Source organism: Astatotilapia calliptera, chromosome 7 (assembly GCF_964374335.1).
Source record: "Astatotilapia calliptera chromosome 7, fAstCal68.1, whole genome shotgun sequence".
Classification (NCBI taxonomy): Eukaryota; Metazoa; Chordata; class Actinopteri; order Cichliformes; family Cichlidae; genus Astatotilapia; species Astatotilapia calliptera.
In genome coordinates, this window is record NC_137428.1 from 62,292,450 (window position 1) to 62,313,727 (window position 21,278).

The window sequence follows — 21,278 nt, forward strand, 5'->3', positions numbered from 1 at the left end:
CGGCAGCTCAGCGCTTGCACAGCAAACACGAGCTGTGAAGTTTTGTAGCCCATAAAACTAGATGCAAAACCGCTGCATCTGAGGATCATTATTCTACCTCGCTCCACGCGCCTGCGTCTGCTCCTTTGCATTTTGCGCACGAATCACGTTTCAGCAGCCTGGTCAAAATGGCCTGGACTTAGTCGCCATAGAAGCAGCGTCGATAGCTGCAATATTACAGACAAGGTCTAATTACCGGACTTTGTGCTGGTGCAGCCTACACGTGAGTCGGAAGCTGTTCCCAACCGGCGCGCGTGCGCTCTAACCACAGAGCCGACGGCTTTGCAAAGTGGCAGCTCAGGGAACTATAGACATCAGTCTGACGCGCAGCTCCACTGGAGGACACGCACTGTGCATTATCTGCCTCAGCCGTCCACGCGTGGGTCGTTGGAATAACAAACATTCCCAAAAGAAGCTCAGAAGAAGCAAAGAACCAGCAGAGGAGAGATGGATGAACGAATACCGCATTTACAGGACAGACAGTTCATGGAGCACGCGGATTTCTTGGGGTGAGTATCGCTTTTGGCAAACTCTGTCAAAGTATGCCTAATAAACTGTCATGATGACCTGGTGAATAATCTGACACTTTCCCCGTGTCCGTAGGGTGGATTACCCCTCACTCTACATGTGTAAATCCAAAAGAGGAATAAAGCGAGAGGATGGTGGGAAGGTGCGCGCGTTGTTTTTTTTAAAAAAAAAATTATTATTATAATATGTAGCTTGTTTTCACAGTTGTTCCTTAAAAATACCACAAATGATATGAAACACACTGTAACTAGTGTTATAGTGTTACTAGCGTGTTCCTGTTCTGATTAATTAAACACTCGTATTTTGTCAGCAGGACGCATACAAGTTACCACACCGGTTGATAGAGAAGAAGCGGAGAGACAGAATCAACGAATGTATAGGGCAGCTGAAGGATTTGTTACCCGAACATCTCAAGCTGTCGGTGAGATCACGAAATCATGAAAAGTTTTATACGTGCTCAGGACATGGCTTTACATGACAGAGACCTCGTAAACAGCCAAACACAACCTCTGATTTTCTCCACAGACGCTCGGGCACTTGGAGAAGGCAGTCGTCCTGGAGTTAACGCTGAAACACTTAAACGCGCTGACTGCTGTCACTGAGCAGCAGCACCAGAAGATTATTGCTTTGCAGAATGGTAAGATGAACGAACTCAATCCTCATATACATAAAGTTTTGTAAAGAAACTGCACTTCTTGACAATAATTAAATGGATATGGGTTTTTATCATTTAACTGACCGGATTTGGGGAAACTTTATTAATCTCCGTTTTTAAAATAGCAGAACGAGCAGAATTGAAGAAAGAGGAGCTAGAGTAGACTCAGCTTGGATGCTTTATTGTGTATTTCAAGATTCTTCCTATTAATACCGCATCTGTTCACTTTGTCTGAGTCGCTAGCCTCGTCTCGTCACTAGTTATGATGAGCATCTTACAGAATAATGATCTGTTACTCTTCAAACTCCTTGCTTCGCAGGAGACCGGTCGATGAAATCTTCCATTCACGCTGATCTGGATGCGTTCCACTCCGGATTCCAGGCCTGTGCCAAAGAGGTCCTGCAATACCTGAGTCAGTTTGAGAACTGGACAGCACGGGAGCAGAGGTGCGCGCAGCTGATCAACCACCTTCACAAGGTGCTGGCGCAGTTCCAGCCCGGCGCGCAGCCACTACAACACCAGCTGCCCGCCGGGGACGCACAGGATGGTCAGAAATCTGACAGCCAAGCCAACTGTGTCCCCGTCATCCAGAGGACCCAGGGTGGAGAGCTCAACGAGAATGACACAGACACGGACAGTGGATACGGGGGCGAGGCAGAAAAGAGCGATGGCAAAGATAAAGAATGTGAGCGCAATAAGGCGCAGGGACCAAAGGCAGTGAAAATCAAGCAAGAGTTCGGAGATGAGCGGGCTGCCAAAAAACCAAAGATGAGCTGGCCTGTGAACGGGGCAGGGGGCGCAGACCTCACCAGGCCCGACGTGGCGTTTATGAACTCTCTGATGGGAATAAGCAGTGTGGGACAGCAGACACCGATTTGCATGCCTTTCTACTTCATTAACCCCTCAGCCGCTGCTTCTTACATGCCTTTTTTCGACAAGAACAACATTGAAAAGTACATGTACCCTGCGGCGGCCGCCCTTGCTTCCCCTTTCCCTTGGCTATATCCCGCTCACGCCTCAGCGGCGGCGGCGGCGGCCGCTGCTGCCGCGTTCCCCGGCCTGTCTGCGCACTTTGGAGCCGCTTCTCAGTCCAAGGACTCACCCTCTCTAGACACCGACGGGTCACTCGAGGCTGACGAGGGCTCACCTGAGGAGCGCGAGGAGAGTCCCGCTAGTGACGACGGAGAGGGTGACGTAGGCGACACGTCCCACGAGAGCAAGAGTAGCTCACACGACCAGTTTTCTGGGTGTCAGAGGAGCTAATTAGTCCGTGTTACCTCTCTGCGCATTCTCGAGGAGTTTATGTATCTTCATTTTTTTAAAATAATTAGGCTAGTTTTAAACGGGGTTTCACAGGAGAGTTGCTCGTGTACAATATCTTGGCGAAAGAGAGGACAGTTGTGACGGCGCGTGCCTTTTGCACTTATGCTAGATTAAACAATCTGAATGATTATCGACAATGATTGACACTACACGGCCGTGTTGTGCTGGAGTTAGTTTTTTTATCCTCTTTGATAAACTATTTTGACATGGCAGCATTGGTGCCAAAACTTTGAGTACTGCAGCAGTGCGCAATATTCCAGTCAATGAGTCTCTTTGGATGTATGAAGTTGCAACTGACCTCTGCCAAGATTATTAATAACTTGGCTGACTCTGACTGTAAATATTATTACCTGAAAGATTCATTACCATGTAAATGTGTACTAAATGGGGCCTATAAAATGGGTGGTCCTGGAAGTGCATCTATCCCCAACTTTGCATGGGTAAGCTGGGAGGCACATTACTGTACCTCCTGAGAACTGAAACGCATCCCCCTTTCAGAACATACACAGACAGCATCTCCATCATACACAACACATATAAAAGTCTCATGTTTTAATAAAACATTTGTAATACATTCACGGGAGAGGTGTTATGCATAAATTCCTTCATTTCACTCCCACTAAAGTTACTCTGGTTTCCGTTGCTTTCTGTATCCTTGTGGCAAAAAAAGAAATAAAAAGAAGAAAGAAACAGATGTAATAAAACCATTAATGGAGAGACAAAGCCTTCATTCATAAGGATTTGCTTGACCAGCATATTGTACATCCCCTGACTGAAGCATTTCTGCACAGAGATGCAGTGACCTTCTGTACCTCCAGGAAACATTGTAGGATAGCACCTTAAAGATCTTTGATATTGAATGTACCTGTATTTTCCCAGCTGTTAAAGTTTGTATGTAGAATGGCATTGCTCTTTGAGTTACTCTTTTAAGTGCACTTTTTCTGCTTTTACCCACTCCACCCTGAAAAGTCACCTCATCATTAAAGTAAATCATTATAGTTCTCTTTGAACCTTTCTATTGTGTTGTCTTGAAATTTAAAAAAAAAAGATTTTGTTCCATCAATGAAAAGAGATATTGGATATTTTGTGATGATTCCATGCAGTAAAGTGGGAGTTAACCAAGTTGCCAGATTTTACAAAAAACTGATTTCTAGCTCTTTCAGGGGTTAAAATCACAATCAAGTTTGAAAACCCTGAACCCAACTACACATCAGGTCATCATCTGGGATACTGTGCTATCATCATGTAAAACCATAGTTTTTTTTTTTAGTTTTTTTTTTTAAATGGTCTAAAACTGGGAAAGAAAGTCTGGTCATTTTAAGAACTTTATCCTGGCCTCTTTTTTATAAATAATTCCCACTAAGTATAGTGCTGTTCTGCTTTTTCAGATTTCTCATTGTATTTCGCCTACATGACATTGCTTTTGTAGTTTTCCTCAGCTGGGTTTTTGCCTCAGATCTGTTATCAGCTGTTCTATAAAGTGGCATGTGTGTTTGTAAATAGGTTTTTGTGAATATATCAAGAAGTATACATGTCTTTGTCAATGTTGTAGAAGTCTATGGATTTTTTTTAAAGACTTAACTGAGCAACTGTTGCACATTTCGTTAATGCTTTACACATATGCTGTTCTAAATTATTGCTGATGAGTTGTAAAATAAATATCAAAATCTGAACATTGCAGATTACTTATTATTCTACACCAGTTTTTCATGTCTTCACAGTCTTACGTGCAATAAAATCCAGCTTCGGTCATTGTCTATTAATAAGCAACAAGTACATACACGTGTAACATAGGTCACGAGAAACAATACAAAATATTGGACAGCATTAGTATAATGGGATTAATGAATAATAAAAATATTAGAAGTTCAATGGGTGGAATGTAATGCTACACATCAGCTGACAGGTCACAGCAGAGGAATGTACAGTAAGCCAAGGCTTTAAACAAAAGTCATGTGATAAAAGGGGTGATGAAGTGAGATTATAGTCTGTCTGTACAGGCTGAAGAAAAACAGGGGGCCCTCATTCCAACCTGTCAAAAGCTTTAAACAAGGTTAAAACCAGTCTTTGTTGTTGCCGTTAATTGGCTTGTCGCAATATCATTTTAATATTAACATGGCATTCCAGTTTCTCACCTTTTTTTTTTTTTTGAAGCAATCTTGGTAACGGTATAAACAAGTTCATTATACATGTTCCATCATTGTTGATGGAATAAGACCCACACTACAAATCCAACAACAACAAAATTCAAAAAAAGTCATTATTATGGTACAAAAAAGAAAAACCCTTGAAAGTTTAGATTGTTTTTGGTGAAATGAAGTTTCACCAAAAACATACTTTTTCTAAACAGCTCATTTTCATATTCTAACATTATTCTTTTTCCTCACTGCATTCTTTTGCATGTAAACATACCCAACTCCTGAGCATTTCCCACCATGTTTGCCTCAATTACAAAGTAAATGTCTCCCCCTACTGGTGAAAAGCGGAAACACTATACAACGTAGTACAGAATCTTTTTCATTTACACCCATGGGCTGTTTTTAACACTTACATCAAGCACCAGCGACACATTTAATTTTGTCAGATGGTTTATTGAACCATGCAATCCATGTCATATCAGCAACCTGTTACAGCCATACATCTGTCAACACTTTGCAGTATATTAAGGCAGAGAAGAAGAAGAAAAAAACAACAACAAAAAACAGGTTATGTACAGTCGACATCTTACACTTTTCTAGAAGATATGCAGCTGTAAACAACGACCATAACTATGAGACAGTACTGATCCAACCTACAGTATAAATGTGCTGCATGACAAGTAATAAATCTAAACTAATGTTTACTTCATTTTACAGCACTACTGTTATGGTGACAATAATACACCAAGGGGGAAAAAAGCATGAAAACTAATGTACTTTCCTTCCACAGGGACACAAAAAACAAAACAAACAAAAAAACAACAACTATAGAAAAAAAATACTATATACTCTTTGCTGCTGTGCCGTTTTAGCTTCTCTCACTAATATCTACTCACATTTGGTCTAAACTGGCTCATTCCTTAAATGGCCCCACTAAAGATTTACTGTACATTATTTGAATACACCCACTGTGGAATTGATATAAGGCACTTTGATGTAATTAGCAGCTGGACTACAACCCAAGGAGTTCACACGTTTGTGTTCGCGTGCACACACACACACACGCACACGCACGCGCACACACACACACACTTTACTACTTAATAAGGGCTTCATACCTTGGCTATTTTGATGCGCATAGTTACAAACAAACTCTAATAGACACACTAGCTTAGCTGGAACTATCCACCCTATTACTACATGCCTCCATTTTCAGATATAACTAACAGATTAAATGGAGTGTGGTTGCTGTGCACATTCATATATGGACAACATAATCATGCATCAAGACCTGCCTATCTTTGGCCACATGATAATCAAGAAAAACAAGCATAACACATTTGGCAAAAATATAGTGTGAGGACACAAAATGAAGAAAAAAAACAAACAAAAAACAAAAATCAGTGTAAAAGGATTAATAACACCATTTCAGTGTGCAGATATTACTGCAGGAATGAGGAACAGCATTGGTATGACGGTAAATGCACCGCTTGGTAATAAAATATACTAATCCACTAAATAAAGATGAAAAGTAAGAAAACATATTTACAATAAGCCATCATTTTGGTGCATACAGAATGCAACATTCTACAGTAAGGAAAGCATTTGTGCATAGTTTTAATTTGAACAAAGATCGCAGGAATAGATTCTGATATGCAAAATGATGGATTGTTCACAATTTTACTCTAAGTAGATCCTTCACTTATTTAAGAATCAGCTGATTTTAAAGACACAAGGTTCATAGGTTCACATACCCAAAATTCCAAAGGCAATAGTTTTGATTCACCATGCTATGCAGAAAACAATAAACATCATTCAGCAGGTACTGAAGTGAGAGTACATCAGGTGGATATGTTTATAACAAAAAGCCAGATGTTTACATGGTAATTTATTGGTTCTGTTATCATTTTTTTTTTCATGCCATAGCTGCTAACCATCTCTCATTCCTACCAAGTGCTCCATGCCTTTTAGTCAAAGATTACATCTTCAAAGTAAAGGTTGCCTTAATTGAGAAAAAAAAACAAAAACAGTGCATAGTAGTGTGCTACGGAGGCATTCTGTACTAAAATATCAACTTACAAAACTGTTCTGGGGTGAAACTGGCTGTTGGCACGGGGGCAAGATGTGTTGCTTCCACAGCAGAACCGTCTCACACATAGATCCCTTCTGGGTTCAGACCAGAGCTGAGAGGACTGTGAAGGGCCCGGAGATGATTGGGCATTGGGTGGGTTGACACAGGGCGCTTTAACGAGCCAGACAGGGGCACTAAATCTAACAACAAATATAAAAACATCACCAAAATGAGAAACAATAATTATCAAGAGCATTTCAAAATTTTAATAATAAAAGCATTGGACTGTGGCAAGCGGCATCAAAGACTAACATTTAGCTTTTTTTTTTTTTAATTGAAAACTTGATTTATGATCAACTAATGCCCCAAAGCTTATGAATAAATGCAAATTTTAATGGTGAGATTTCCAAATGACAACCATTAGTTAAAAACATACACATGCTGATGATGTAATGCAGTGTAATTTTGCTAAACGGGCACCAGGGGGCAGGATTGGGCCATGCAAAGAATCAGCCAGTGCAGTTAATTTTAATGGCCAGGAACTAAAGCCTTTGTTGATTTACACTCTGCACTGAAGGTTACAAGAAGATCATCATCAACCCTCCATTATTACTTTTCATAATGAGAAACTATTACCATGAAGTGCATCTAAGAGATCCAATGGTGTAAACAGTTCAATTCAATTAGCACAAATCCAATGTGGCATACATTATTACACCATCAGTATAACCAAACTATATAACCAGCTTCACTATATGCACAGTAAATGGAATTCATTCAGATGAATGACTTCATTTAAATAAAGCGATTCAATATTCAGTATTAATAAACGGAAATCCAAGTTTTTATTTACTTAAAAATAAATGCTCAGTTTTTAAGGAGGTGTGAATGTGGAGTACCAAAATCATTCCTATGCATGAGAATAAAGGCTTAATTATTATCATATTTATGCCTTTGCATTTATACATTTGGTTCTGAGGTTGTTTTTTTAATGTTTTTACAAAGGCTGAATTGCAAAACTTAAGAGTTATATCCAACTGTGGGTTGGTATCGTAAAGTTTTTAACAACTAGCTGGATGATGGTTCATTTCCTTTGTTGCATTACTTTCTCACTGAGTGCTCTTAATTTATGTGTCAGCTGTCTGACGGTTTCTTGTAGGATGAGATAGCTTTGGTCCAATGACCCACCACAGAAACTTCTGAAGATGTGAAGGAGTCAAGAATAAATAAACGTCGCAAACAACTGATACTAGGTCTCCCTTTATCCAGACTGATGTGAAGATTAAAACTGCCACTGAAGGGGGTAATAAACTAGGTCTGAGCCCTTTACCTACCACAGTTTTCAGCAGGATAATCTCTCTCTCTTTCTCTCACGCAAACATACACTTAAGCTTTTATCCTACATAATAAAGAACTCTCACTCTTGCTCCCTATGAACATACATGGGCATACTGAGCTCCCTAGCAACCTTGCCTTGAGCCTTTGCCTTCCCAGTTTAACGAGTCAGTTGATGGGACAAGGTGAGGGAGAGCCATCGAGATACTTTTTTCTACCTACCAGTAATCTAATTTGAATCCCTAAAACCAAGTCTCGGCCCTCAGCAGTTAGTCTCTACCTGCTGGTCCAAGGTGAATACAATCCCTACAGTTTACAATGAGATTAAGCTCAAAGAAAACAAACACTTAAACACACAGCAGAGTCATTTTCACTCAGCATGCTGTTAAGACACGAGGCAGCAGAATAATGAGCACCTTGATGGAACAGACTGACTGTATTAATGCACAGGCAAACTCAATCTCAGCTTTCTTACTTCATTAAAAGAAAAAAAAAAAAGAAAAAGATCACATGTTAAGCATGTGAAAAACCACCAAAGGCACGCTGCAATTTGACATACCATTAGTTCAAAGAAACCACTGTTACAGACTCCACACTTTGGCTAAAAAAAAAAGCATCCATATTGCAATACGGAGTTGTAGTTACATATTTTACTCCAAAGAAAACTTCCCAGAAGACCCGAAACAGCTACTTATTCAATGTTTGGAAGAAAATTTCAATACCTATACCGGGGCTGTTGTGGGTACTTCCTTCCTCAGCAGGTTCAGCTGGCAGTACAGTGACCTTGGTGCCAGTCTGCTTGATGAACTGCTGCAGGTTAACCTGTCTCAGCTCCTTGGTCAGCTGCTCCAGGTCATGCTGCATGTCCTTCAATAAAAAAACGCAGCAGTGGGAGAAATTATTTTTCAGAAGACCGCAAAGCATTACCAGCAGCTTCAGACAGCTTCTTTTTCCATGAAAAGTTCAGACAAATGCTCAAAATGTTTGACTAATTAAAAAAAACAAAACAACAACAACAAAAAAACCATCACATAGAACAACAGCACTTGTTTGTTATCTGTGGTTTGTTATCAGTGTTTCCTATTGATTCTAAATTGAGTGAGTAATACTCAGCACTCCTCTATCACTGTTCCTCACAGCTTAGAGGAACAGTGCTAAAGAAGAGCTTGCTGATAGAGTTGTGTTATAATTACATCATTCTGCAGCAGTGTTTTCATAGAAAGTTTGCACACTGCATTCAAATCAGTCACCTGCAATTTCTTGCTACTCTGTCCAAGCGACCTGTCCACAGCTTTGCAACTGCTCTCCAGCTGGACAGCCTGTCTTTCTTGGGCCTTCAATTCTGATTTGATCCTAAGGACCTGAGCCCGAGCCTCAGCCTCACTGACCCACTGGGTCTCCTGCCGCTCTCTCTGCAGTTTCTCTTCTTCCAGGCCTGCCTCTACACCCTGAAGGTGGAAGAAAAAGAAAGAAACTAAACTACTCAGGAAAAGGAAGGAAGAAAAGATGACTAGAAAGTCTGTAAAACCTTTGAAACAATGATAAAAACGTATTTTCCGCCCACAAATCCAATCTAACAAAAAAAGCTCCCACATACAACACACCTGCACCATTGCCAGTTTCTCCTCAATCTCCAGTTCACAGCTCTGCAGACGCCCACGAAGCTCCTGCAGCCTTTCCTCCAGCTGTCTCTCACTTTCAAGCTCAATTTGTAGCTCAGTGGCCCAAAACTCCTCTTCCTCCATCTCCACCTCATTCTTCCTCAGGTACTTCTCCAACCTCAGGATCTCCTCTATTAACCCTCCACCTACACCTGGGTTCCCAGCGCACCCTTCACCTCGCCCCCCTCGTCCTTCAGCCCAGACTTGAAGTTCAGCTTCATAGGCCTCAAGCTTTTTTTCCAACACGTTGAGAGTTTCTCTCTGCAGACCGACCAGCCTGACAAGATCTTCCATGCGGCAGGCCCAAAGGCTGGGGGACGTGGTCCCGATAGTGGGTCCAGCATGGTGAAGACTTCCTCCATTTCCTAGAAGAAGCCTTCGTTTGGCTTCGGCTTCACCAATCCGGCCTCCGCTCAGTATCTCCCTAAGGCTTCTGGGTGCACCAGTGAATGTAAGAGACTTGCGGCGGGGTTCACGGCGGCGAAGGGAGCGATCATTGGGATGACGAAGCTTTGCAAGCGGAGGGAGGCTTTGTCGATGCAAACCGCGTTCTGGCCCCCTGAGAGGGGGCCCTTCTGAGGGGGGTCTTTCAGTCAGTGAAGGGCCTGTGCGGTGCAGGATCAGCTGGACATCACCAGCATACTGGCCCCAAGTGTTCAGGGAAGCCACGGGGCTTTCATGAGGGGCTAAGTGACGCTCAGTGTCGCGCCATTTTTCTACAAGAGTGTATCTTCCAGTGCGACCTGAAAACAACACAGTATAGCACATTTACATTTACGTGACAACTGCTGCTAGAAATAAATCTCTAAAACAAAGTCATAGAAATGCAGTTGTGATGTGATCAACATACACCAAACATTAACTAAGAAAACTTGGGTCCTAATATTCAACTGGATGTTGAGACGACAAAGTCTGAAAGATGTGCGTCTAGCATTCAAACTCCAGAGATCCCATTCTGATCAGGTATCTGTGGGAAATGCTGGAAAAACTACCTTATGAACCTAAAGACCTGCCACCAGCAAACCAGTGCCAAGAGTCCCACTTTCACACCATATTCTGGCAGGACAAGGGAGACCTACAAATATTATGCAAGTGGTTTTAATTGATTGGTGTTTACAATCTTTCCAACCTTTAAACCATTAGCACACACAGATTAGAATGATGACCTCATTGGAATGATTTTTCTGGCTGCATTAACAATAACAGTTAACAATTTCACCCAGCTTATTTACATGGTTTCTGAAACACCTTATAGTGGTTTTTATAACTGCAGCAAGAGCATTGAGTCTCACACTATAGAGTACAGTCTAAACATACTGTAAAAATACTGTCTGGAATACAGAACATTCAGCCTAAACAGGATGCGAGCTGCACAGATCTGCATTGTTGGGGTGTTATTAAGCGATTTCAGCTCAATGAGCAATTCTTTCACAGTACATTTCATTCAATGATTATAACAAAGAAACTGCTTTCTGCTGTTTAGGGAAAACGTAGACACAACACTTAGTAGTAGAGTGCAGACAGAAAAGGTTTAAGTACCAGATCAATACTGATGTCTGATCACTTAACATGGCGTTAAAAAGCAAAGGAGGGGGCTCAGAAGTGCTGCTTTCTCAGTTTGGCAGGAGACTGAGGGATGAGTCAGACTTTCCTTCCTCCCCCTCCTCCTACCCTGGGCTTTGTGGAAAGTGATGTCAATACAGTATGCTCAAGTGCCCCTATTCTTGCAGGAACCATATGGAAAGAGAGAGTAGGGTGTTGAGATTTAAGGAAGTACCAATGAAGCCTATGACCCACTACATCTCTGCAGGGACTTAGCATGTAGGCAGGAGAGTCTGTTTTTTCACTTCATTAGGACTTACTTGGCATTTAGGGGATTTAAACCAAGATTAAAGCTTTGTGGGTTGGCTAACGCATAAAAATACACTTGATGAAAGTTAATGTCTGTTCAGTGTTTGTGGTATTAAAAAAATATTTGTAAACTATTCAACCATTGGGCCAACATGTATAAGAAAAAGAATTTATTAATATTAGCCAATTATCAGTGTCTTTTTACAGCAGGTGTAACCTTTCATGTTTTCATGATGACATTTTTGTGCAGAAATCAGTTACTTACTGATGCATGACAATACTAATACATTCACACTACTTGAATCATTTTGAATGAACTTCTTTAGGTGTGCTTATTGTAGCTTTCATAAAATAGGGATTATTTACCTATGGCCTGTGCCAGAGCAATCACCACTTCCTGGCAGGTGGTTGCCTCAGTGACCCCACAGACAACCCTCTGGACTCCATCCACCCATACCTTGAGCTCCATGCTGGGTCAGAAGCAAGGGGGCCGGGTGCTGCGTGCTGGCCCCAACATTACTGAAGGTGGCAATGGCAGGGCAGCGGAAGCCCCTCTGATTAATTCGCTGTGGAGAGAACAAGGGGAAACAGGAAGTCTTTAGTCTGCATGTACTCAAGGCCAAAGGTGTATACTTCCTACTTGTTAACAAGAACCCAGTTGAGAAGGGAAAAATAATAATGTGGAGGTAGAGTGGCGCTATTTTCGCAGTAGGTTAAGGTAAGAAATAATCCAGTGAGAGTGACTCAAAGAGACTGGCATGCCAGGGCCAGCTGGCCATAACGCTGTTGTTTTGTTCTTCTCTATGAATAGGTACATGTCTGTTGGGGGTGCAGGAAGAGAGTGCCAGGAGACATTCCCAAGGCCAGTTCCTGCTTTTGTACAGCTGCGACGAAAGAAAGATTAACTCAGTTAGCAGGGTGGACAGAAACAGAGAAGGAATGTAAATGTAATTTAAAACAAAGGAAAGAAAGAATTACAACACAGGGGAGTAGAGATTCGTTTTGGATGCGTGCTCACGGTTCTGTAAAATGGCCGTGGCATGTATATCGTATTGACAGAATCCCTTATTCTCCACTGTGGAACAATACAGCAAAATACAAGAAAAGATGTATCCTCGTGAAGTTTGTTTAATATTAACATTGACTGATTTATACCAACAGCTATGTGGCTATGCCTATGAAAGCTGGTTACTTACACAAAGATGTAAATAACCAGTGACAAAACACCACACAAGAAACAAGAATCTACATGGAGGCATCTGTCGACATGCACTTCAAGGACAGCAACCGAATGAATGCATACTTTCTCTGCAGACCTGTATCACTCTCCATGAATCTAACCTTCAATGCACCTACACTACTGTGTCAAAAGGTTCTTTTGTTCACCCCCCGCCCCGCCGTTAAACCTCCTGTACGCCCCACATATCCCCTGTCCACAACCACAAAGTCACCATCGCCAATAGTTTTTCTAAATATGGTCAAGACGTTGTGCAGTGCTACAAGGTATGGTATGCAAGAATAGAGAAACAGAAGTAGACTTCTTAATAATATTTACTGTTTTAAAAGATGGTCCTCAAAGCCTATCAGAAATTTAAGTTGATATTTTTAAAATGATTGTTTTTAGAAATTTAAAAACAGCCAAAGTGTTGGATTAAAAAAAATTTTTAAAAAAATCTTTTAATCCTCCAATTTTCATAATACTGACTGAAGAATTTTCTACCTATCTGCAATACAAAAAGCAGAAAAGCAAAAACCCTACGTAGTTTCATTGCAGTGTGTGTTATGTATGTATGTGCACTAGTGTCATCTAGTTTCAGTGCTATTATCCTTCTTTTAAAACAGAACCTAAATGGCATTACATGCTTGAAGGACGTAGAGGAACATGAATAACGGCCAACACATGCAGACGCTTAGATTTTTCTGCCATCACCCAAAAGACCTTTTTCCAGGGGGGCGTAGAAACAGTAACAGGCACTGATTAGGTCTTGATGCAAAGCAGTCATAGTGGAGCAGCCAGAGGTGATCAGCCATTCTGATTGGAAGAAAAAAAAAAAAAAAAAAACAAAACAAAAAACTATAGCAACACTTCCAGACTAATGGCATCTGGCTGAAAAGGATTTTAAAAAGACCACTGCATGGAACACTTTGTATTTCACTGGCATTAGAAATATCTGCTGGCTGATTCAGGGCTTCTTCTTTGCAAAAGCTCTATAAGACTCAGAGGGGAATTTACAAATGTCACTCGGTTTAGTCCAGGCTTGCAACATTTGTATTCATTACCATTAACCCAGAAAACCCAACTGATGATACAGGCACAGCGGTGCGAGGCAGAGTGCCATCCTGAGCCCTGCAAGCTCCATTCCTCTGGCCAGTCAAAGCCACAGCCTGGGGAGATGCCCGCCTGCTGATTTGGGCAGCTTGTGTTTTGCCAGAGAAGCATTTCACAAGACAGAGAAACACTCGAATTTCTGCAAATTCTGCTTAAGCCCATTTGAGCCATGATCAGCTGCATAAAAAAAAAAAACAACAACCCCAAATGACTTTAGTGACCGCTCACATTTGTTTCGGTCTGGTATTGGTTAAGTAGTCTTCTTTGAGTAGTGAGGTGTACGAGCAGAAATGAGCAGCCTGCCTGGCCGGCTGCTGATGACACTTCTCCAGACCTACAGGAGCACACCAAGCTGGCAGGGAAAAGGCTTCTACTGGCTGCTGCTGTAAACAAGCTACCATATGCTCCTGTGGGTGTTTCAGCACAACCAACACATTTCAGTAACATACAGTATACAGAAATACTGTAGGAGTTTCAATGTTAGAGCTTAAATACGGAACTGCGTCTTGGATTTACAGTCTGTCAGCCATCGCGATCTGGCAGGTGTATTGTGCATTTTATCAGTATGCTGAACAAGGAGACATCAAAGCCAGTGTGCTTCACCAAGGAAAAGGCCTGTAAAGCAGCAAAAACAAAACACAAGACTATGAAATAAAATTGTTCTTATAAAATTCCAGTTCCTGTCTATATTTGCTAACCATTGTTCAACAAGGTGGTAAACAATGCTATTAGCAGAGGTTCAGGCATTCAGGCATTATTGGAATTCGTATTCAGCATCTTTATTAATAAAGATTTATAGCAGAAGCCTTCTGAGATTTAAAACTCCCCCACACTGCTGTTAACTAAATACAATAGGATCCTTCTTACAGACTGGAGCAACAAAAGTCTTCTCTAAACCTTCCAGCCTATTACTTACCAAACTTTAATTCAAATTGCACACCCTGCAGGGTAGCATGTAATTAGTAGCAATTTATACTCTGCTGTAATTGGTAACAGACCTGTTGTGAAATAGATCACTGTGAGCAGCCAGAGACAGATGATGGTTTTATCGTGGAGGCGACTGGGTTGGAACAAACAGGAGTAATCTACTGCTTCCCTTTTAGTCAAGCGCTACAACTACATAAACAAGTATAATCCCTGGCCTTAAATCACTTGTGTGAGGCAAAAGTTTTTAATTAATGTAAGAAACGCTGACATCATGGAACAATTGTGGCTAAAAGTTATCCATCTTGCACTGATGACCAGATAAAGAAGTTCCTGTTCACAGATATGCCAGCCTAGAGTGTGTACAATGTCCTGTGCAACTGTAAACATCACAGAGCATGGTAAGGACCAGAGAAAAGCCTTGATCCTGGAGAGTGAAAACTGATAACATACAGGGTATGCATTCCTGGGCTGTGAGAATCCAATAGGCCATGACTAAGAGATAAGAAAGCTATGGGGTCCTTTGCATAGTGATACTGGTGGCTATGGAAAGTACAACAGTAGGTAATGGCACCTAAATAACATGAACCTACAATAATAATAATTACAAGGTCAGAAAAATTGCGTTTGCAAGGCTCAAACTGAGGATTCCCAATTGATGGTTGTTGTCCATTTATTGCACCTATACTAAATCCGCTGAAAACGTAGCAGAAGATAATGGATTGCATTCAACATACTTATTACATGTGAAGCTTTTTAAATGTGTGTGCCTTAAGTAAATGCCCCAAGCCACCAAAGTAACCCCAAAAATAAGGACAAAAATGTTTCCAGCACTTCCTCAGAATTTGTGTTTTCGCTCTGAAGATAGGAGAGTTTGGGATTAAACCCCCATCCAGTTAGGCTACACCCAGCACCCACAGCTCTTGGGATGTCTCCAGTGGCCCCTTGCCCTGGAGCTACTCCTCTCTCTTTTTTTCTGTCTGGTTGATATTAAACTATTAAGCGCTGAAGCAACCTCCCCCATTTGGGAGGTCAGTGCTGGCAGAATCTGGAACATCTGGACAGCACGTTCAGCCAGCAATAATGCCGCCTTTGTTCCCTTGCCATATTCTCTGCTCACTAGCCAGCTTTAAAGAGCCAGAGGGCCAAGCAGCAGGCTCCTGCAGCAGGGCAGCACAGCGGCGGCTCAGCGGGGCAACCAGAGGCCTTTGGCCAATTTCTTTTACATGTTACTGTGGTTTGCAAAGCTGCAGCTGTGAGTCAAACTGTTGCGTATGCGTTTATAGAACTCAAATGGTTTTTACAGGAGCAACTGAAGTGGCAGCCACGAAAAAAAATGTGCCAATTATATATATATATTTTTCCAGTCTGTAGGTGGTTGTTTTCAGCCTGGTCTTCATGGTTCTTTACAGAATGCAGAAAAGACCACCAAATGACTCGATTCCGCTACAAAACCCAAGTAATGCTCCAAGGCTGCAGAGAATAAGACATTGTGCAAGTGCAACAACTCTACAGGTTGGTTCTGCTGCACTTGGTGTGTGTGTGTCAAAGTGGTTAAAGCACTGGAGCTTTAGACACAATAAACCAAGTGGCTCTATATGCAGATTATTAAATTATTAAACATGCATACATACTTTTGAGACCATACGAGCTTGACATATTTGCAGAAGAAGCTGCAGCTTACCCGATATTGTGGAAAAACCCGGGGCAAGCCAACACAACACGGGCAAACATAGACTTTGAGCACGTCACATGATTGTAACTGACAATATTTCTAAAATTCACATGAAAGAACGCAAGGAGCATTGTGAGCTGAAACACCTCAAAAACAAGCACCTTCTAGCTGCTTGTGTAGCTCGAGCTGTAGTGGGTGTTGAGTGGGAGGAAGCCCGAGAAATGGCGATAGTGGGCTGTAGTGGGTCCTGAGCAGTCTAACTAAATTCTACTACAGAAATGTTTCCGTTATCTCCGCCTTACACGCAACTACAGCGGACTCAGCTGCGGCGCAATCTGCGAATAATCAACGTTGCGTAACGGTCTTACCTTTGCTGGATTAAAGTTAGTCCTTCCTGTCCGGACCGAAGTTTAGAGGGAAAACACAGGTAGAGGAGAGAATTCCGCAAAATTCGTCCTCCTTTTTCAGCATTGCCCAGTAAATCACTACCAACGAACTGCGACAAAGTCACGTTTCGAAAACAGAAAAAAAACAGAGGCTTAGGAAACCCACCGAAAACAGATGAACTGTCGCTTCAATCCGCGGTCCGAAAGTTTGTGTCAGTCCTCTCTAGGCACACAGTCTTTTGCGGTCTCACCAATAAGATGCGGAAAAAGCCCCTCTCCCCCGTTTCATTACTCCTGCTGGAGTCGCATTGGAACTGGGACGCACCGCAAGGCATTGTGGACTGTTTTAAAGCTGCAATACACTGTGAGGGGGAGGATGACTTCCAGCCAACTTTTACAGATCCGCAGACTTTTTAAAAGAAGAAGAAAGATACCATGCAGGGTTTTCTTACATAAGGAAATACTGGGATAAGGGGGGATGTCGCGTAGGCTGTGACTGAAAATCTGCCCGTGAGAGAGCGAAAAAGCTTTGAACTACAGTTAGACTGCACCAAAAGAGTGAAAATAGACATTTAAACACCATCGTGTTTTATTTCCAGTTCTGTTGAGACACCATAAAGGCAAGCTCACATAAAGAGCTGATAAATCATCATTGTATCATCTAACTGAAAAAAAAGTCAAATTGGTGCTCTGAACACTTTTATTTTCAAACAACATCATTTACACTGTCAAATATTCATATTAGAAATCACGTGAATGAATTTGTAGGCTGCATTTACATTCCCTCAGTTTCTTGCAAATACACAGCATGTAGATGCATTCAAACTGATGCAAATGATGAAGATGAGCCTACAGCAGTGAGACCGCGTATAAACGGAGGCTTAGTGCCCTCTTGTGACAAAACAGACTTTCCTCTTAAATTCTTAAGGACAGAGAAGTGGTGCAATCAGTGGTTTAAGTGCTCTTAACCAACACGTCTGGTGAGGTTTACATTACTTCATCAGAGGTTTGGTATAAATGTATACATTTTTATTTTACTGATGTGCATAATCGCTTTTGTAATAACCAATTTGATCTTTGCCAAATTGCTTTCAAAACTAAAGCACAGTGGACTGTGTCAGCAAGTATAATGTCTGATATACACTGAACAAAAATATAAACGCAACACTTTTGTTTTTGCTCCCATTCCCCATGGGATGGACGTAGAGACCTAAAATTCATTCCAGATACACAATATAACCATCCCTCCCAAACAGTGGTCACAAATCAGTCCAAATGTGTGGTAGTGGGCACATCTGCTATATTGAGATAATCCATCCCACCTCACAGGTGTGCCACATCAGGATGCTGATCTGACATCATGAGTAGTGCACAGGTGTACCTCAGACTGCCCACAACAAAAGGCCACCCTGGAATGTGCAGTTTTGTCTCACAGCAAAATGCCACAGATGCCACAAGCAATGAGGGAGCGTGCAACTGGCATGCTGACAGCAGGAATGTCAACCAGATGTGTCGCCCGTGCATTGAATGTTCATTTCTCAACCATAAGCCGTCTCCACAGGCGTTTCAGAGAATATGGCGGCACATCCAACTGGCCTCACAACCGCAGACCTCGTGTAACCACACCAGCCCAGGACCTCCACATCCAGCAGGTTCACCTCCAAGATCGTCTGAGACCAGCCACCCAGACAGCTGCTGGAACAATTGGTTTGCACAACCAAACAATTTCTGCACAAACTGTCAGAAACCGTCTCAGGGACGCTCAACTGCATGCCCGTCGTCCTCATCGGGGTCTTGACCTGACTCCAGCTCGTCGCCGTAACAGACTTGTGTGGGCAAATGCTCACATTCGATGGCGTCTGGCACGTTGGAGAGGTGTGCGCTTCACGGATGAATCATGGTTCACATTGTTCAGGGCAGATGGCAGCTGAGAATGTCCCAGTTCTTGCATGGCCAGCATACTCACTGGACATGTCACCCATTGAGCATGTTCGGGATGTGCTTGACCGGCGTATACGACAGCGTGTACCAGTTCCCACGAATATCCAACAACCTCGCACAGCCATTGAAGTGGAGTGGACCAACATTCCACAGGCCACAATTGACAATCTGATAGACTCCATGCGACGATGTGTTGCACTGCATGAGGCAAATGGTGGTCACACCAGATACTGACCGGTTCTGGGTCCCCAGACCCCCAATAGCGCAAAAAACTGCACATTCCAGGGTGGTCTTTTGTTGTGGGCAGTCTGAGGTACACCTGTGCACTACTCATGATGTCAGATCAGCATCCTGATGTGGCACACCTGTGAGGTGGGATGGATTATCTCAATATAGCAGATGTGCCCACTACCACACATTTGGACTGATTTGTGACCAGTGTTTGGGAGGGATGTTTATATTGTATATCTGGAATGAATTTTAGGTCTCTACGTCCATCCCATGGGGAATGGGAGAAAAAACAAAACACAAAAGTGTTGCGTTTATATTTTTGTTGAGTATATATATATATAGTTCAGACCATCTACTAATCAGAAGGTCGCTTGGTTGATTCCCGGCTCTTCTAGTCCATGTGTTGAGATATCCTTGTATCAGTTGGACTGTGTGTGTGTGACTGTTAGACAAGAACTCCTTAGTCATATATAAAAGTGAGGTGTGAACGAGACTTAAGTAAAAAGTGCTTTGAGTGCTCAAATTGAGTAAAATGTGTCATAGCACAGAAGCTTCTTTAATGTGCAGTTAAATACTTGGAGAGTGACACATTGGTTTTTGTAGTTTTGCCCCTGTGTGACACCACTGTAGAATCTAAATCAAACAATCGAGATGTGACTTGAGTACAGATTTTTAGCTTAGCAAAAAAAGAAAAAAGACATTAACTATTGAAGAATTAAAGCGTTTCATTAATATGACAATTGTCCACCAAAATTAAAAAATTTGTATCTTTGTCCAAAAACTTATGGACGTGATTTTACTGATGAACATGTGGCTGGAACATGCCTGTCACTGTGGAAATTACTTTTTGTCCAAAATTTGCTCTCATGTCTGCAAATAACAGTGCCTTTGATATGTGTAGTTCAATGGTGATACTATAGTTAGAGTTTCGTTGGTAGATAGGAGGTTTTTTTTTTTGTTCAATTAACATTTGAACCGTGTATGACTTTGAAAAGAGGGAACTTAAGAGTTCTCTCTTTTAACTACTTCCTTAGTTTTACACACTGTATATTTTTTTGAGATGTAGATACAATGCAGCATTTTCTCTGACACTAATGTAAAATTCCAGGCACAGATTATGATAATTACTGTTATTTGCTCACAGTATAATGAATGATGCGACCTTAATACGTTTGAGCATTTGATTATAGTCTTTTTCAGCTGTAAAGTTACCTCTTACCTGCACCTCTCTGACCTGGCATCTTTTAAAGTAATGAAAAAGTGATTAAAAATTGAAAAAGTGATTCAGATATTCTCAATTTACACATTTGTTTCACAGATGATCTCTAAATCCAGCAGCACATGGAATTGAGAGCTCAATAGTGCCCTCTAGCGTGTCTGTTGTACAATGTGAAAGCAATGCATTGGGTTTTAAAAACAACGTCATATTATTTTACGGTACAAGAACGTATTATGTTTGCTGCATGTTATTTATTTAATGTTATTAGTATAAGGTCCCAGACAGAATCCACTAAAAACAACCTTTCTGGTACAATGGGCATTAATCCTCATGACTAAAAGAGAAAACAAAACAAAACAAGAAACAAACAAAACATGCTATATGCTGTTCTTTCCTTTTATCCTTAAACATAAGTTTGGGTTTTGTGTCCGTCTTTTGTTACGAACGCCTGCACATGCAGTGCGCAGGAGGAACCCTTGTGAACACGTAGGAAAACTGACAAGGGATTGCCAAATCATTTTCCTGCCTGGGAATGACGTCCGTCCTGCACATTCCAGTTATATTTAGAGCCTATAAATAAGCTCGTGGAGTGCCCCCTAGGCTTTGTTGACTGCAGGCAGCAGCAGTCAGAGCACAAGTCCTACAAATTGTGACCTTTGTGGGTATATCAATGAAATCATTAATCATTTCAATCATTAAAGTATTGATATGAACCTCTCACTCTGGTTAAAAAATAATAATTTTAAAAACATACATATGTGAATTAAAAAAGACAGGTAACATCTCCACTACTAGTAGAATAATCAGTGCTTATATAAATCTAGTCATAAATGAAAACTGTGTAAAAGAGCCGCAATGCGCACACAAATGACAAAGTACAGTGTATTACAACTCATATTGCGACACATACACACATCGAGAGATAAATGCCCCAGACCGGTTGAAATCCTGCTATGGTTTATGGGTAAAAGT

At 41.6% G+C, this 21,278-nt stretch overlaps 2 protein-coding genes across 4 annotated transcripts; one reads left to right on the plus strand and one right to left on the minus strand.

Moving 5' to 3' along the window:
* The first annotated feature begins 65 nt into the window (after positions 1-65).
* On the plus strand, positions 66-4,218 carry bhlhe41 (basic helix-loop-helix family, member e41). 2 transcript variants are annotated; one of them, XM_026176370.2, is made up of 5 exons: positions 66-548; positions 643-709; positions 878-988; positions 1,093-1,204; positions 1,542-4,218. In XM_026176370.2, the coding sequence occupies exons 1-5, from the start codon at positions 487-489 to the stop codon at positions 2,483-2,485; spliced, it is 1,296 nt and encodes a 431-aa protein (XP_026032155.1). In that variant the 5' UTR covers positions 66-486; the 3' UTR covers positions 2,486-4,218. The 2 variants fall into 2 exon arrangements, with proteins under 2 accessions (XP_026032155.1, XP_026032156.1); XM_026176371.2 differs by having other exon boundaries at positions 881-988.
* An 897-nt stretch (positions 4,219-5,115) lies between these two features.
* On the minus strand, positions 5,116-17,243 carry rassf8a (Ras association domain family member 8a). 2 transcript variants are annotated; one of them, XM_026176319.2, is made up of 6 exons: positions 17,082-17,243; positions 11,968-12,167; positions 9,694-10,493; positions 9,340-9,537; positions 8,812-8,956; positions 5,116-6,954 (listed from the first exon to the last, which is right to left on the minus strand). In XM_026176319.2, exons 2-6 carry the CDS (start codon positions 12,068-12,070, stop codon positions 6,833-6,835), a joined length of 1,368 nt encoding a protein of 455 aa, XP_026032104.2. In that variant the 5' UTR covers positions 12,071-12,167; positions 17,082-17,243; the 3' UTR covers positions 5,116-6,832. The 2 variants fall into 2 exon arrangements, with proteins under 2 accessions (XP_026032104.2, XP_026032103.2); XM_026176318.2 differs by having other exon boundaries at positions 16,898-17,236.
* Positions 17,244-21,278: the final 4,035 nt, after the last annotated feature.